General features: G+C 41.6%; 1 protein-coding gene across 1 annotated transcript in view; it reads right to left on the bottom strand.

Annotated features, from left to right (window-relative positions):
- ADGRE1 (adhesion G protein-coupled receptor E1) overlaps positions 1 to 15580 on the bottom strand; it is a 60302-nt gene that overhangs the window by 14389 nt on the left and 30333 nt on the right. Inside the window, 8 exon segments of the mRNA XM_011373613.2 lie at positions 1939 to 2174; positions 2558 to 2752; positions 4266 to 4436; positions 4884 to 5083; positions 6243 to 6362; positions 8176 to 8228; positions 8230 to 8339; positions 11573 to 11656. Of these exon segments, the coding sequence (XP_011371915.2) occupies positions 1939 to 2174; positions 2558 to 2752; positions 4266 to 4436; positions 4884 to 5083; positions 6243 to 6362; positions 8176 to 8228; positions 8230 to 8339; positions 11573 to 11656 (1169 nt within the window).

Genomic DNA, 15580 nt, shown 5'->3' with positions numbered 1-15580 from the left:
TAAAAGTGCTGGAGAATTTGTTGTCCTGGCAGTGGCCCTCAGCCACTGGAGGGGAACGGGTGCCTTGCCGACCCCCTGGTGCCTTGGGCAAGACAGTGGCAGTGCACAATCTGCACGGCCTCCCGTTGGTACCCACGGTATTAAACCCCTATTGCCCATAGCAACTCTTGTTCATGAATGTTCCCTGTATTTGTTCCTCTCTTCCCTGTCTTCCCCACTACCTTCCTAGTGCTTCCTAAGATCATCTCAAATCCTTGTCAGTACTACTCCTCTCTTCTAAAACTTTCTGTTTCCCTCTGCCTAGAAGGTTTTCTTCAGATTCCATGCCCCTCCAATCCATTTTGCCTTTTTCCAGTCCAGTCCATCTGTTCTCCAAACACAGCTTGAGATCCCCCTAGGGAAAGCTTTTGCCTTCACCTATGCTGCCTGTGTGCATTTCAGGAGAGCTTTCAAAGCCCGTTTAAGTTCCACCTCCTCCAGGAAGGCTTCCACGAATTTTCCAGCTCCCAAATACCATCATCCTTCTCTGGCCTGTGTCAGGGGTTATACTACCCACACCAAATCAGACATTTCATCATGGCGGCCTTGCATTATCACCACCATCTCCTAACAAGACAGTCAGACCTGAATGCACGTTAGATACTCACTAGCATGTGACCTTGAGCAACTGAGCAGCTGGGCTAAGCCTCAATTTCCTCTGTAGCTCTCATTTATTAAGCTGTTGCTTTGCGTATTGTTGGTCGCAGGGCAGCCATGTACAGTAGCACAGGTTGTGCACTGCACTAATCCCAGGGACACTATTTATACACTGTACGCAAAGGAGACTCTTAGCCCTAACAAAGGATTTTTCTTGAGAAGTACCATAGATAATATGGTTGTAAAGCTTACAGGATTCAGGTGTTAAGGGGCTCACTTTGTATGAACTTCTCTCCCTCATCCATTATCTCATGACCTTACCACCAGTGGGCAGGGAGGAAACTTGGACATGTAATCTCCAAACACAATTCAGCAAAGTACCAATAACACAAGATAAGTGGGGCCCTGGGATTGTCGTCACACTGCCCCTTTCTCACTCTCATGGCAAGGAATTCTTTTATTCCTCTGAGGCTCAGTTTCCTCAACTGTAAATTAGAATAGCAACACTATCTCAAGTCTGTCATAGGACTAAATGAAATAGTACAATGAGTCCCTATCCACATACTGCTTGTCCTGTCATTTACCTGGTTTTCTCCCTCAAAATTGACTCCCTTTTTTTTTTAGTTATATGTATAATGGAATCATGTCTGTGAAATCATGAGTTTGGTATGCTGGCAATATTTTTCTAATTCCCTATAAAATACAAAAATGTTTTTTAAATTAGTACTTACTAGCATACTACCTAAAATCATTTCACACAGAAACACATGATAAACCTATCTCACTTTAAAATAGACAATAATAATAATAGTGATAATAATGACATGTATAATGCCTTACTCTGCGCCAGACACTGTTCTAAAAGTTTTTCAGATAATAACTAATTTAACCCTCATGACACTATGATGCAAGCATTGTTATTAGCCCCCATTTTATAGATGAGGACATGGAAGCATACAGAAGTTAAGTAACTTATCCAAGGTAGAACAACTAAAAGACAATGGAGCCAAGACTCAAACCCAAGCAGGGTTCAGCTACAGAGTCCATGATTTTAGAACTGCACAATCAAGTCCACATCACCACCATTTACCTAGATTATAGTGTAAACAGTAGCTCCTGGATTTCTGCAAGGTACAACCTGCACTACTATACATGGCAGTCCTGAGAACAATAGTACATAAAGTAAGACCTCAATAAATGGTAGCCACACTACCAATATTGTTATTGCTCTTGTGGTTCATGTAATTGTCATCATGAACCCTGGTGACAGGGTCTTCAGGGAGAGAAGGGGATGTTACTCACCGATTATGCATCCCATAGCCCTGTGGCTGCACGCTGGCAGAGACAACCACCACCAGCCCAGGGATCCCATAGCCAAAGACACAGAGGTGCAGCATCTTGATGTTGCGAGAGCTGAAGTAATTCACCACCTTCAGGTTCCTGACCATAAGAAAGAGCATCACAGCCTCCACCAGCATCCAGAAAAAGCAGGCGAGGAAAAGGTAATGAAGAAAGCCTGCGATGACGGCGCAGCCGATCTGGAGAAGAGAAGCAGATGCACTCAGGATCCTTACCCTGACCCTCGCCAAGGAGCAGATTCAGAGGAAGAGGGCAGGGGAGGAACTTCTTTGATTAGCATTCCCCAAACACAGTCCATTCATTCATTCCACAAATATTTATGGAGACATTCTTCACAGCAGGTCTTTTTGGTAGAATGCACAATTGTCATGGTTTGCCTGGGACTTAGTTTTCCCAGCACATTTGGCTATCAATACTAAAACTGGGACAATTTGGATGGGGTAGGGAATGGGTAGATGATAACTACTTAAGTGGAAGCTATGCAGGGAGTTTGTAGGGACAAGCAAAGGCAGATGTGCAGAAGATGTGGCTGGATGGGGGCATAGCCTGAAGGATCTGAGACCTGGTTGTCGATTTTGTCTACACCAGTGAGGAAGAGAATCTTGGCCAAGAAGAGGCACACGCAGAGGTGCAGGTGAAGGTAGGTGTTGTGGTTACGAATGGCACGACACAGCAGGAAGGTGGCGATGGCCAAGATGAGACACACCAGGGAGATGATCATGCCCACATGGTTGATGATGTACAAAGAGAACTCCATCTGTCAGAAAAGAGATATGCCACTCAGGGACCAACATTTCCCCAACCAGGAAGAAGAATTATCCTGACTCCCGGCTTGGGCAAGAGATTAGGGACCTTTTCTCCCTCTGACACTCAGAGTAAATGAGATGTTGTCTGTCATCATTCTTTGGCATCTATTGGCATGCATCAGCACCCATTTCCATCCCATCTATTACTGGGCAAGATGTCTACAAACTACATTTTTCTAGTTTGGAACTAAGGTCCTGGATGTCATGTAGGTTCTCCAAGCAGATGTATGCATGAAAGTTTGGAAAGGCAGAATGGAGGCAGATACCAGCTTTCTACAGACAAGAGTGAGCTGCGGCTGGACTCCACATTCCAACTTTCCAGTCCTTAATTCCATGAATGTGGGGTAGCCTGACAGCAACAATCTGACTTCTGAATTATACTGCAGAGGGGTGATGTTGAAGGCAAAATCCAAGTGGCAGCCCCATGACTTCAATTCTTCCACCCCTTCCAGCAATTTTGGGAGCACCCAGTTCCCTATGTTGAATCCCATTCTGCTTGAAATACCTAGAGTAGTTCCTGTCTCCTGCACTGAACCAGACCTGATGCATAGGCATTCAGAGACACCCAGCTTTTGGGAGTGAAAATGATGGGCTGAGTGCTTCCCCTCCACCGTTATTCACAATTAATTTTTAATTAATTTTAACTTTATATGAGTGCTTTCTGTGTGTTAAAGATATACTATAGATATGCTAGGCACCACCTTATGAGTGTCTCTACAAACTGGGCTCAGGCTCAGAGGGGTTGAGTGACGTAACTAAGGAAACATAGCTAAAAGGTGATAGAGATGGGACTTGAAACTACATCAGTCTTTCTCCAGATCCAATTTTCTTAAGTCCTAAGCCTTACATACCTCTAAACAGCACTCAGATTCTCCTGGCAGAAAACTGAACCTCAGATCTGGCATGATTGGCAAGGATACTCACCACAGCATTAATGAGGATGTCTTTTCTCTCTACCAAATCTACCCACTCACCAAGGCCAACTTCAAACTATATTTCCTTCCTGATCTAGCACCAACTGTCATTGAAACACTTTTGAATTCCTACAGTACAGACTCTGGTTTAGTAGAAAGTGACCTCTGGAGCCAGACTATCCTGGGTTCAAATCCCGCCTCCATCAACTACTAACTTCATGACTAGGCAGATTACTGAGCCTCAGTTTCCCATCCGATAAAATAGATCTAGAAAACACTTAACTTAAAATAAAGCATCCAGTACATAGTAGGGGCTCATTAAATAGAATCTATGATTTGTATCGTGCCTGCACCTGTTTAGGGTCATTTTTCATTTGATATATGACTGTCATAGTTTCCCAACCAGACCATGAATTCCTCAAGGGTTGAGGCATGGAGCATACCATTTCTGTCCCCATGAATCCCTCCCATGAGAGGCACACAACAGGATGTCTAGTCAATATCTTCCCATCTAATCTGGGGAACCAGAGCACAGAATATCAGTACTGACCGTGAGCTCCCCAGAAGCCATGATGATGGCCAGGTTCACCATTCGATTACAGCTGCAGACAGTATAGGTCTCAGAGACTTCACGGACCATGCAGCCAGACGGCGTCCACCTGCCGCTCCCCATGTCTGTGCTCCAGGAAACACAGATGGGCCTCTCAAACTTCTGCTTTGGCTGAAAATTCAAAGGCCCTGGTTACCTGAGAGTCCCTCTTGAATGGATTCAATGTGACCACTCAGGAGGCATTTGAGGCAAGAAGATGTGGGTATGTTATGTTCTATAGGGGAATGGAGACAAATGCTGATATTTCAACATGCAGTGATGAAAAGAAATGTCTTGAATGCCAGACCTATCTCTACCATTGACTTGGTCGTAGGTAGGTGAATAAAATTCATGTCTGTGCCCCATATCAACATTGTTAATCTAACCTAAATCTTGCCATCAAGGAGTGAAAGGATACCACACAGAAGTAGAGGAGCTCATTCTTCTAGAATTGGCTTGAGTTGCTAGAAATTGTGGATGCTTGCTGCCTCAATAGGTCCTCATCAGAATGAGAGTTAAGCCTACTAGGGGATGGGATTGTCAATAGGTAGATGGGGACCCAGTGGAGACTTCACGAACCTCAATGTTTTCCACAGTGTAGATGACTGGGTCAGAGAACCCGCCTTTCTTCTCCCCTGTCATGATGCCAGCGACAACACGAGAATTCATCTTCAGCTTCCTCTTGGAGTTAGCCAAGGGATTCTGAGTGTCTTGGAAGAAGCTCTCATCCAAAACAGACTGCATACTTGCAAAGGAGACTAAAGCTACCCCAGTGGTCCCTACAAATTCCCCAAGTACCAAAAAAAAGAAAAAAGAAAAAGGAATCATTTGCTCAGTAGTTATTACAGATGACCCAGCATATATACACACATGCATACTTCAATGTCTCAAGCATCTCTGCACCTTCACTGGCCTGCTCTGAAGATTAAAACACCAGTGGACTTCTAGGTAAGTGACCCTCAGCAGAACCATAAAAAAAATCCTGAGGTGCTGTCAACTGGAGAATTCTGGACTACATTTAAAAATAAATTTGAATTTGTCTTTCTAAGAGATATTGACTCAGCAGTGGGAACTAAGTTCCCCTCCCACATTTCTGGTCTCATTCAGTCTCTTGGATACACCTCCCCTTCAATGTCAGTGGTCTCCAGGAGTCTGTCCTAAGCCTGCACCCTGTGCTCCAGAGAGCAAGTAGGTCAGGGGGAGTCAAACGATGGCCTCCCAGCCAATTGGGCCATTGCCTATTTTTTCCTTTTTTTGTAAACAAAAGTTATATAACGTAGCCACATGCATTCATTTATATATTATCTATGAACACTTTTCTACTTTGATGGCAGAGTTGAATAGCTGTGACAGAGATTGTATTGCTCTCAGTGCCTAAAATATGTACTAATCTGCCCTCTACAGGAAAAGCTTGCCAACCCTCATACAGAGTAGCATGGTCTAGCAGAAATACAGTATGAGCCACATATGTAACTTAAAATTTTCTAGTAGCCATATTTCAGAAAAGTAAAAACAGGTAAATTTTAATAATTTTAACTCACATGCAAAATATTATCATTTCAACATGTCATCAGTGTTAAAAATTATTAATGAGCTATCTTGCATCCTTTGTTTTTTGTACCAAGCCTTTGGAATCCAGTATGTATTTTACACTTACAGTCTAGCCACATTTCAAGTGTTCAATGAGCAAATATGGCCAGTGGCTGCTGAATTGGACATTGAAGGTCTTGATACTCCACTACTGTGAGATGATTTATTCAAAGTCTGACTTCTCTAGCAGATGGAAAGCTCCCTGAGGTCAAGGACTATTTCTGCCTTCATCATCACTGATTCCCTCACCACCTAGCACAGGTCTTGGCACCTAGGAGGTGATCGATTAATACTCCTGGTTGAATTTGCCCAAGCCACCCTCCTTGATTCTCATAAGTGAGTCTACACCTGTAGATTTAGATTCCTTAATTGTGGAACAGCCAATCTTCATCTCGTTCCCTCTGGCTTTCATGTTAAAGACCATGTTCTCTTCGGTGCACTCGTCCTCGATAACTTTGCTCTCAATATCTAAAAGGAGAAATGAAGACTTTGCATGATGTCACCCAGAAAGTGGGTCCTGAGTTTGGTTTCAGTCTGACACAGGTTCGCATTGCCGGCTGCAAGCCCAAGAAAGACTGGAAAGGGCAATTCATCCTGGGAGTGACCTTGAGCCCCTTCATGAATGATAGGCGGATGGTAGCACCTAAAAATGAGAAACCTGGTTGGAGCTTTACAAGTAAGCTCTCACATCTTAGGAGATGCATCAGTGAAAGATGGGGTTGATGTCAACAGTGATGGCAGGCGATAGTGTCATGGCCCTCTGGCAACTCCAAAGATAAACAAGATTTCCAAAGCCAAAGGAAATAGTAAGGTACTGGGACAAATCCAGCACAGTGGACAAGGGCTCACGTTCTATAGTCAGATGATGCCTGTGCTCTGCCACACACCAGCTGTGCAAACTTTAGCACTGTCTTAATCGCTCTGAGCATCACCTGTAACATGGCCTTAATTATAAAACTCTTCATTCCTTAAAACACAACAGATGATGGAACTAGAGGTGCCCTTTTAAAATATAAGCCAAATAATGCCATGCCCATTCTCAGACTCTTCAGTTCTGCCTCCATCTTACTTCAAATTAAATCCTATGTCCTTACATTTGTCTACAATGTCTTCCTCTCCTTTTCTTTTCTGACTCCTTCTCCTACAGATTTTACTGTCTCCTACTCCACTTCAGCCACATTGGCCTCCTCATCGTTCTCTGAATTCACCAAGTATTTCCACACTTGCTTCTTCTCCAATTATCTACAGGGCTCCCTTCCCTCAGGTCCCTGCCCCACTGAGACGTCCCCGAACCATATTGTGAGATAGCAATGCTCCCCTTAATCCCGACCCTTTCTAGCCTCCTCAGCCTGCTGTTTATTCTCAATAGCACTAGTTTTATCTGGTATATCAGATGTCTGTTTATTGTCTTAGTCAACTGAGTAAAATAAAAGATTCGTGAATTCAGCCAGTCTTGTTCACTGCTGGAGGCAGTCCACCAAATACTCTACTTCTACCTTTTGGCCTCCTGGGCACCCATCAGGATGGAACTTCCTAAGGTTATGTGACTTCTACTGTAACTGGTACCAGGAGTGGCATGCTGCCACAGAAGCCATAGAAGGTCTGCAGCGCCCAAGATCCCCAGGTGGTTACAGGCCATGCATGTTCAGGGTGGTGAGGCCATGGCTGTATCAGTCAGGAGAGGGTCTGTCATGCAGCAGCAACAAACAAGCCCACATCTTAGTAGGTTAAAATAATAATTTTTTCCCACTAACACATTGATTGGGGACTGTGTTCTGTGTTATCCTTGCCCTGGAACCCACACAGATGGAGAAATTGTAATCTGAAACAGAGCCTATCACTAGGGCAAAGGGAAAGAAATCTCTAGAAGGTCCCACACTGGCAACTATTCCATTCACAACTCAACTGGAACTAGTCACAAAATCTCTCCTAACTCCAAGCCAGAAAGTACCATCCTACCATGGGCCAGAAGACAGAGCTGGAGATATTCGAACACAGCAAATGACTGTCACCTCTTAACACCTGGCATAGAGTCAACAAATATTTGGTGAGTGAATTAAAGACTCACTCCAAATGCAGTGCCTGGCCACACACCCTTAACACGGTGCCAGACACTCAATCATGGGAGATGTTATTAATATTAGACTTGCTTTGCTGTGAGTTTAGAGGTTTGAAACATTGGGGCAAATTGTAGATGGTAAAGCCTTGGAGAATAACATTGCCAAATTCACCCCTCAAAATCAGTCCCCAGGGTGACCTTGATGTGAAGGATATATCCTACCCAAGAATTCCGTCCGAATAGTCTGACTACTATTTGCTGAGGGTTTCAGAAAAGCTTTCCACGCTCTCCAGTAAGACTGTGCCCACGGTGGATGTCTCATCTTTGGTAAGGCTGGAGCAGTTGGACAATTTTTCAATCACAGAGGCAAATTTCTCAGCTGTTCTCTGCAAAGAAAGAGGTGTTTGCGCTCTCTCACGCTCGCTCGCGCTCTCTCTCTCTCTCTCTCTCTCTCTCTCTCTCTCTCTCTCTCTCATTCTCTCTTTCTGCCTCTCTGTCTCTGTCTCTCTCTTTGTATTTCTGTTTCTCTCTCTGTCTCCTACTCTCTCAGCCTCCGTGTCTTTCTTTATGTGTATGTTTCTACCCTGCCCCTCCACTCTCTGTCTCTCATCAGTGAAATAGCAGCTGTCCTCTCTCTCTCACCAAGAAAGTGGGTTGGCAGTCTAGACCGATGAAGAATAAAAAGACATCCACTTGGCCTCTTTTTCCCGATTCAAGAGGCCTCATTAGGAAGGCAAATTGGTGCATCCTTCGCAGCATGAAAAAAGTCAGCACTTATAACAGTGTAAATTGCACATATCCTTTGACCCAGAAACTTCCCTTTCAGGAATTAATCTTCTCAGAAATACCTAAAAATTGTGCAAGGATCTTGTTCAGTGATGTTCATTTCAATATGGTTTGTGATAGCAAGAAGTCAGAGAGCCTTAATGTCCAACAGATTTGTTAAGTAAATGATGGAACCAAATCATAGGATAGTCTGCAAATATTAATAAAAGAATGATGTAGTACATCTACATGATTTAACAAGCAAAAAGGTCCAAGAGCTATTGCTAAGTAAAGCACATTACAAAATGACATGTATATATTATCTCATTTAGTTTAAAAACAACTACTTTAAAATTATATTTATGTTTCTGTTACATAAAACAAAATAACAGTCTGAGCCTGGTATTGTTTTAAGCGTTATATATTAACTTATTTAATTTTAAGAAGAGATCTGTGAGGTACAGGCTATGATTTTTTCCATTTTTGGGTGGGGAAACAAGGACACATCTTGCAGAACCAAGCTTTGAATTTTGGGAGTCTGGAATCAGAGGCTGAATCCTTAATCACTGCTCTAAATCTGTTATAGTAGGTGCTCAATAAATGACTTCAATGTGCATGTGTGTATATGTCTGTGATACATGCACTCACAAAGCAAAAAGTTATGGAAAGATACACATCTAAATGCTAACAATGGTTATGTCTGAGGAATAGAGTTAAGAAAAAAATAGCAATAACAATAATAGTAATAGTAATATTGATACCATTCCTATTATTGATTGCTGTCAATAAATTAGCTATAAAATTTGACTATGACCCCAACAAAAAAAATATGAAAAGAAGTCATAAACTAATAAGTGCAAGGAAGAAATTGATTGAATCCAGTCACACAGTGAAGGAAGTTAACTGAAACCTTAGCGAGGATACTAATTTCTATTTATCCAAATTAGGTGATAAAAAGATGAAACAAATTCAGCAAAAACTGAGTCAGGGTGAAACTTGAGAGATGTTTGTCCAGGAGAAACAAGGTTCACTGTGCTCTGTAACCACTTCCATCTGAAAGGCAGGAGTTTGGTGCCCCTCTCCACCTACTTAGCAGAAAAATCTCAACTAGAACCATCCTGGGAAAAGCAGCTGTTGAAATCGCATTAAAGCTCCCTGTAAAATATTAAACCTCTTCTTCACTGAGAAGGTTATTTTGTATCTTCAGAAAAGTAAAAAATTAATAAAATAAATTTAGCTTAGTTTTTAAATTTAATTTAGACAAACAAACTCAAGTTTAGGTTAAATTTAGGTTTTGTAAATTTTGGCATAATCTGGAAATCTGTTGTTTGAAGGGTTTGGGACAATTTGACACATTAGAGAAGCGATTCAATTATCCAATGACTTCATTGCAAAAAGCAATTAGACGTAATTTTAATATGAATGTTTATAAACAGCATAAATGAAACATTTTAAAAATATGAATTTTTATATTTACACATTTGATCGACTGGATTTGTGAACCCCTTAAGGGCCTAGTGACCTTGCCTTTTAGGTTTGCAAATTTCCTCATTAGGTACTTGAAATTTGGGGGGAAATAAGAATATTTGTAAATGTAGTATAAGATATTTGAGGAAATTTAACTAAATTTCTAAAAAGGTTAATTATTTATGAAAGTTTAATTTAAAAACCCTATGAATGCATGTACACTTCATGAACAAATGTTTCATATGAATAAATACTTTTAAATTAATCAAATTACAAATGAAAGTGCTATTCTTTTTGTATCAAAAAATATTTATAAATAAAATGACAAAATTCATTAGTCCAATGTAAAGACTTAAAAACTAGGTTTTAAATTTACAGTTATAGGGACCTAGTAATCCTACTCCTAGGTACATACCTAGAGAAATAAAAATTTGGGTTCACACACACACGGCCACAGACACACACACTGCACATGGATGTTAATAGCAGCTCTACTGATAATTGCCAAGAGCCAGGGTGGGGGTGGGGGATAAAGAGATGCTGTTCAATTGGAAACAATTCAAATATCCTTCAAAGATGATGCTTAAACCATCTATGGTCCATCCATCAATGGAATATTTCTCAGCCATGAAAAGGAAGGAAGCACTGACAGATGAACCTTGAATACATGATGCTCAGTGAGAGAAGCCAGACATGAAAGGCCACATGGTGTGTGATTCCATTTGTGTGAAATGTCCAGAACAGGCAAATCCACAAAGATAGAGAGTGGATTTGTAGTTGCCAGGGGCTGGAGGAGGGAAGAATAAGGAGAGCTGCTTATGTAGTTTCCTTTTGGGGTGGTGAGAATGTTCTGTAACTACAAGGGTGAGGGCTGCTCTACACTGTGAATGTACTAAATGTCACTAATGTTACTAAGAAAGAAAAGTTATGAGATTATTGATAAACACAACACTAACAACTCTCAAAGGCATTATTCTGAGTGAAAGAAGCCAGACTTAAAGGGCCACAAACTGTGTGATTCCATTTATTTAATATTCTTTAAAAGACACAATTGTAATGATAGAACAGATCAGGGATTTACAGGGGCTAGTAGTGGAGGGAGTATGTGACTATAAAGGGACGTTCCAGGGAAATTGGGGAAAAAATGGAACTGCTATGCATTCTCACTGTGGTGGTAGTTACACCAATCTATTCAGGTAGTGATAAAACTCATAAAATTGTACAGAAAAGGGTAATTTTACTGTATGTTAATGTTTAAAACTTTACAACTGTCATAAATTAAATGTTAAATCACAATTCATTAATTATAAAGAGAACTTTCTGCACCCAAAGTTTTCCCCCAAGATGTTCAAAATATGAAGTACAATTACAAAGACATCATGGTTACCTCCAGGGAAACGATGGTGGTATTCTTTGCACAGGCCGCATCCAGGATGCTGAAGGTGGCATTCATCAGTGCACAAAATGGAACCTGTACTCCAGGGAATAACATTAAAGAGCATTGGTTTATCTTTCCCCCAAGCATGCAATGTACAAATTGGGTCTCCAAGCCCACTACATGGGGTGGCCCTGAATTCCTGAGGTGTCCTAAAACTCTAGAATTCTCGGGGAAATAAAAATTAACCATTTTAGTTCCAGTCAAGATGGCAGAGTAGGTAAATGCTGTGCTTTCCTCCTCTCACAACCACATCAAAATTACAACTAAACTACAAAACAACCATCATTGGGAGTCGTCTGAGGTCTGGCTAAACAAAAGTCCTACAACTGGGGATGCACAGAGAAGGCCACTTTGAGACTAGTGAAAGGGGCAAAGATAAGAAACGGGCTGGTCCCACTCCCACATGTGGTGATTGAGAATCAAGAGAAATATCTCAGCTGTAGAGGTCTCCCCCAAGAGGAGCGAGGGGTCTGGTCCCACACCAAGCTCCCCAGCCCAGGGTTCCAGTGCCAGAAAGAGAAGTCCTCACAACTTCAGCCTGTGAAAACTAGCAGAGACTGTGGCTGAGGGAGACAAAGAGCTGGGGGAATCCCAGTGATCCTCGTAAAGAGTCCATGCATGGACTTACTTGGTGACAGACTCACTTACTCTGAGCTCCAGCACTGGGGCAGCAGCTTGAAAGTCACCAGGGATACATAGAGAGGAACCGAGTTGTATGACTTCAGAGTGAGGGCTGGAGGGACAGCTCTCCCCCAGACAGAAATGCTGGCAGAGGCCATTTTTTATTTGTTGAGCTTCCCCACCCAGCTTGCAGACCCAGGAGGCCACCATACCTGAGTCTCTATCAACGTAGCTAACACTGGTCATCCTACTCTGAGACTCCTGCCCCTCCCAACTTGAGGGCCTGCCCAAGCCTCTTTTTCATACAAACGGCCTATCTTGGCTCATGCTGTGGACATTCCTAAAATCTCTCAAAGGTTCGCAAAAACTAAACAAGTAGCATCTGGCCTCAGTGTGCCTCCATACCTCTTGCTGAGCAGCCCCAAACTCAGCACAAGCACAGCTAACCTTGGTTTGCAGCTTAGCCTCTTGAGGCACTTTCAAGCCCAGCGTAGGTGGCAGCCATGTGCAGATTGCTTGGTGACTCTTGCCAGGTGGCCCTGGGCAAGGAACAGGCTGCAGCTGAACTTGGCCTTCAGCAGGGCCCATCCCAGGATGCCTTGGCCTACATGCCTGGTGGCCAGCTTCAGTCTGAGCTAAAGTACCACCCGGGGTCACATCTGAGGACAACACACCCAAAGGACATACAGGACAGGCACTAGAACCCTGTTAAAGTGAATACTACTCTGTAGGGTCAGCCCCTGTACAAGAGCTTCTCCACTGGCCACAGCCCGTCATCATAACCAATCAGCCGGAGGGTCAATCCCTCCCATTTATGAGCAAACAGCAACCAAGGCTCAACTACAACAGGACACAATACAACTCATACAAAGGACATACCTGGGGCCCCTGGTTCAAGTGACCAGGTAAGACTGCGCCGCTAGGACCCACAGCACACCTACTACATAAGGCCACTCTACCAAGACTGGAAGACATAGCAGCCCTATCTAATACACAGAAACACACTCAAGTATGCAGTCAAAATTGGAAGACAAAGAAACACATCCCAAATGAAAGAACAGAACAAAGCTCTAGTAAAAGAACTAAACAAAATGGAGAAAAGCAATCTACCAGATGCAGAGATTAAAGCATTTATTATAAGGATGCTCAATGAACTCAGGGGAAGAGTAGATGAATTCAGTGAGAACATTAGCAAAGAGTTGGAAAATATAAAAGCAGAGATAGAAAACATTAAAAAGAACCATGCAGAAATGAAGAATACAAGAACTGAAATGAAGAATACCTTAGGAGGAATTAACAGTAGATTATATGAAGCAGAGGATCCAGTCAGTGGTTTAAAGATAAGGCAGCAGAAAACACCCAATCAAAATAGCAAAAAGAAAAAAAAAGAATCCAAAAAAAATGAGGAGAGTTTAAGGGTACCAACATTCACATCATGGGGTACCAGAAGAAGAGAGAGAGCAAGAAATAAAGATGGAAAACTTCTCTAATCTGGTGAAGGAAAGAGACATACATACCTAGGAAGTGCGGAGAGTCCCAAGAAAGAGGAACCCAAAGAGGCCCACACCAAGACACATCATAATTAAAATGCCAAAAGTTAAAGACAAAGGGATAATCTTAAAAGCAGCAAGAAAAAAGCAGTTAGTTACCCACAAGAGAGCTCCCATAAGACTGTGAGCTGATTTCTCAACAGAAACTTTGAGGACCAGAAAGGATTAGCAGGAAATATTCAAAGTGATGAAAAGTAAGGACCTACAACCAAGATGACTCTACCCAGCAAAGCTATCATTTAGAATAGAAGGACATTTTGTTAACCAATGTCGCCATTAAAAAATTAATCAATTTTTTTAAAATTCAAAGAGAATGGATATTGCTAGAAGCCAAAATTAGTAAGTTAGAAAAACTTCACATAATTAAAAACTAAAAATTAAAAGATGTTTTACCCATCATGTTAGCAACTATTTGGATTACAAGCATTTTCTGGCTTGTAAATTGGTACAAATTTTTTAGAGTATAAGTTAGCAATGTTAATTTAAATTCAAAATATGCTGGATTTGGACCCAGAACTTCCATTTCTAGAAATTAATGCTGAACAGAGACAGACCCAAGAATATTTGTTGCACCATTTTTTTAAACTTGGAAACAGCCCACTTGACGATCAAGAAAGAAATAACTAACCAACATGCCTATAAAATTTCATATTCTACAGCAATTTAAAAGAATGCAGTACTGACCCCAAAAACGTGAAAGATTGCTAAGTGAAAGAAGCAAATTGTGTACAGTTTCCAAAATTTTTAACATGTAGGAAAATGTATGCTGTAAACTGTTGACAGTATCAGAGTTGGGTGTGTCATTCTATGCATTAGGTATGTCTATTGTGATTAGATTTTTGAAGCGTGCTTATTTTCATGAAAAATTACCTAAGATAATAAACTGAGGCCTTTATGTTCAGCAGTAAAATTAGGATATGGAACATCAAGAGTAGAAAAGGAATTTCCTAAAATCTTTCATAGAAGGGGAGAAAACCCAGATCACACAGAAGAAGAAAATCAATGCTGCATAGATTTCCAAACCGCAAGAAAACAACAAAGCTCTCTGGAAGGAACATAACCAGAAAACTATTAGTATCCAGAACTTCTAAAACTCAGATATTAATAAGAAAAAAAAGCAAGCCATGTAAAGAAGGGGAAAAAATGCCATAAGTACATGCAAAGACATACATTCTCACTAGTAAATGGAGAAATATAAATTAAACTACAGTAAGGTACCATTCCACAGACATCAGATGTGGCATTCTTGGCAATACTTGACACTTTCCGCCTCTTAAAATGTTGAAGTATTTATTAAGAATGAAGATGCACATACCTTTGGCCCAGTAGTTCCACTCGAATAAATACCAAGAGAAAGCCTACATGTATATCAAGAGATTTGTAGAAATATGTTGCAGCCTTTTTTGTAATAGTGAAAAACTAAAAACAACCTGGAAGTCCAGTGACAGGAAAATGAATACATTACCGTCTTAGATTTGGTTTCTCCCCAAAGTAGATCTCAATACTAGAATTTAATGAAAGCAGTTTCTTTGGTAGATGACACTAATAAGTACCAACTGGTGTGCGGGAAAGTAAAACTGGGAAGATAAAGCCAGTTCAAGGTCAGTGAGCAGGTTCCCATTGGGTAACAAGCTCAATACTGCTGAGATACCCCTAGGAGGTGAAGGGGAAGAAAACAAGTATTTGTCCCCTACTCATCACTGGTTGGGGACTATTCCCAGGGTTGTCAATTTGCTGGCCTGTGTATGGGCAGAACATACTTCAGTTGCTAGCTATAGCCCCAGGT

Source organism: Pteropus vampyrus, unplaced genomic scaffold (assembly GCF_000151845.1).
Source record: "Pteropus vampyrus isolate Shadow unplaced genomic scaffold, Pvam_2.0 Scaffold226, whole genome shotgun sequence".
Classification (NCBI taxonomy): Eukaryota; Metazoa; Chordata; class Mammalia; order Chiroptera; family Pteropodidae; genus Pteropus; species Pteropus vampyrus.
Note: the sequence above shows the minus strand (reverse complement) of the source record. Positions and strands in the feature narration are given on the sequence as shown.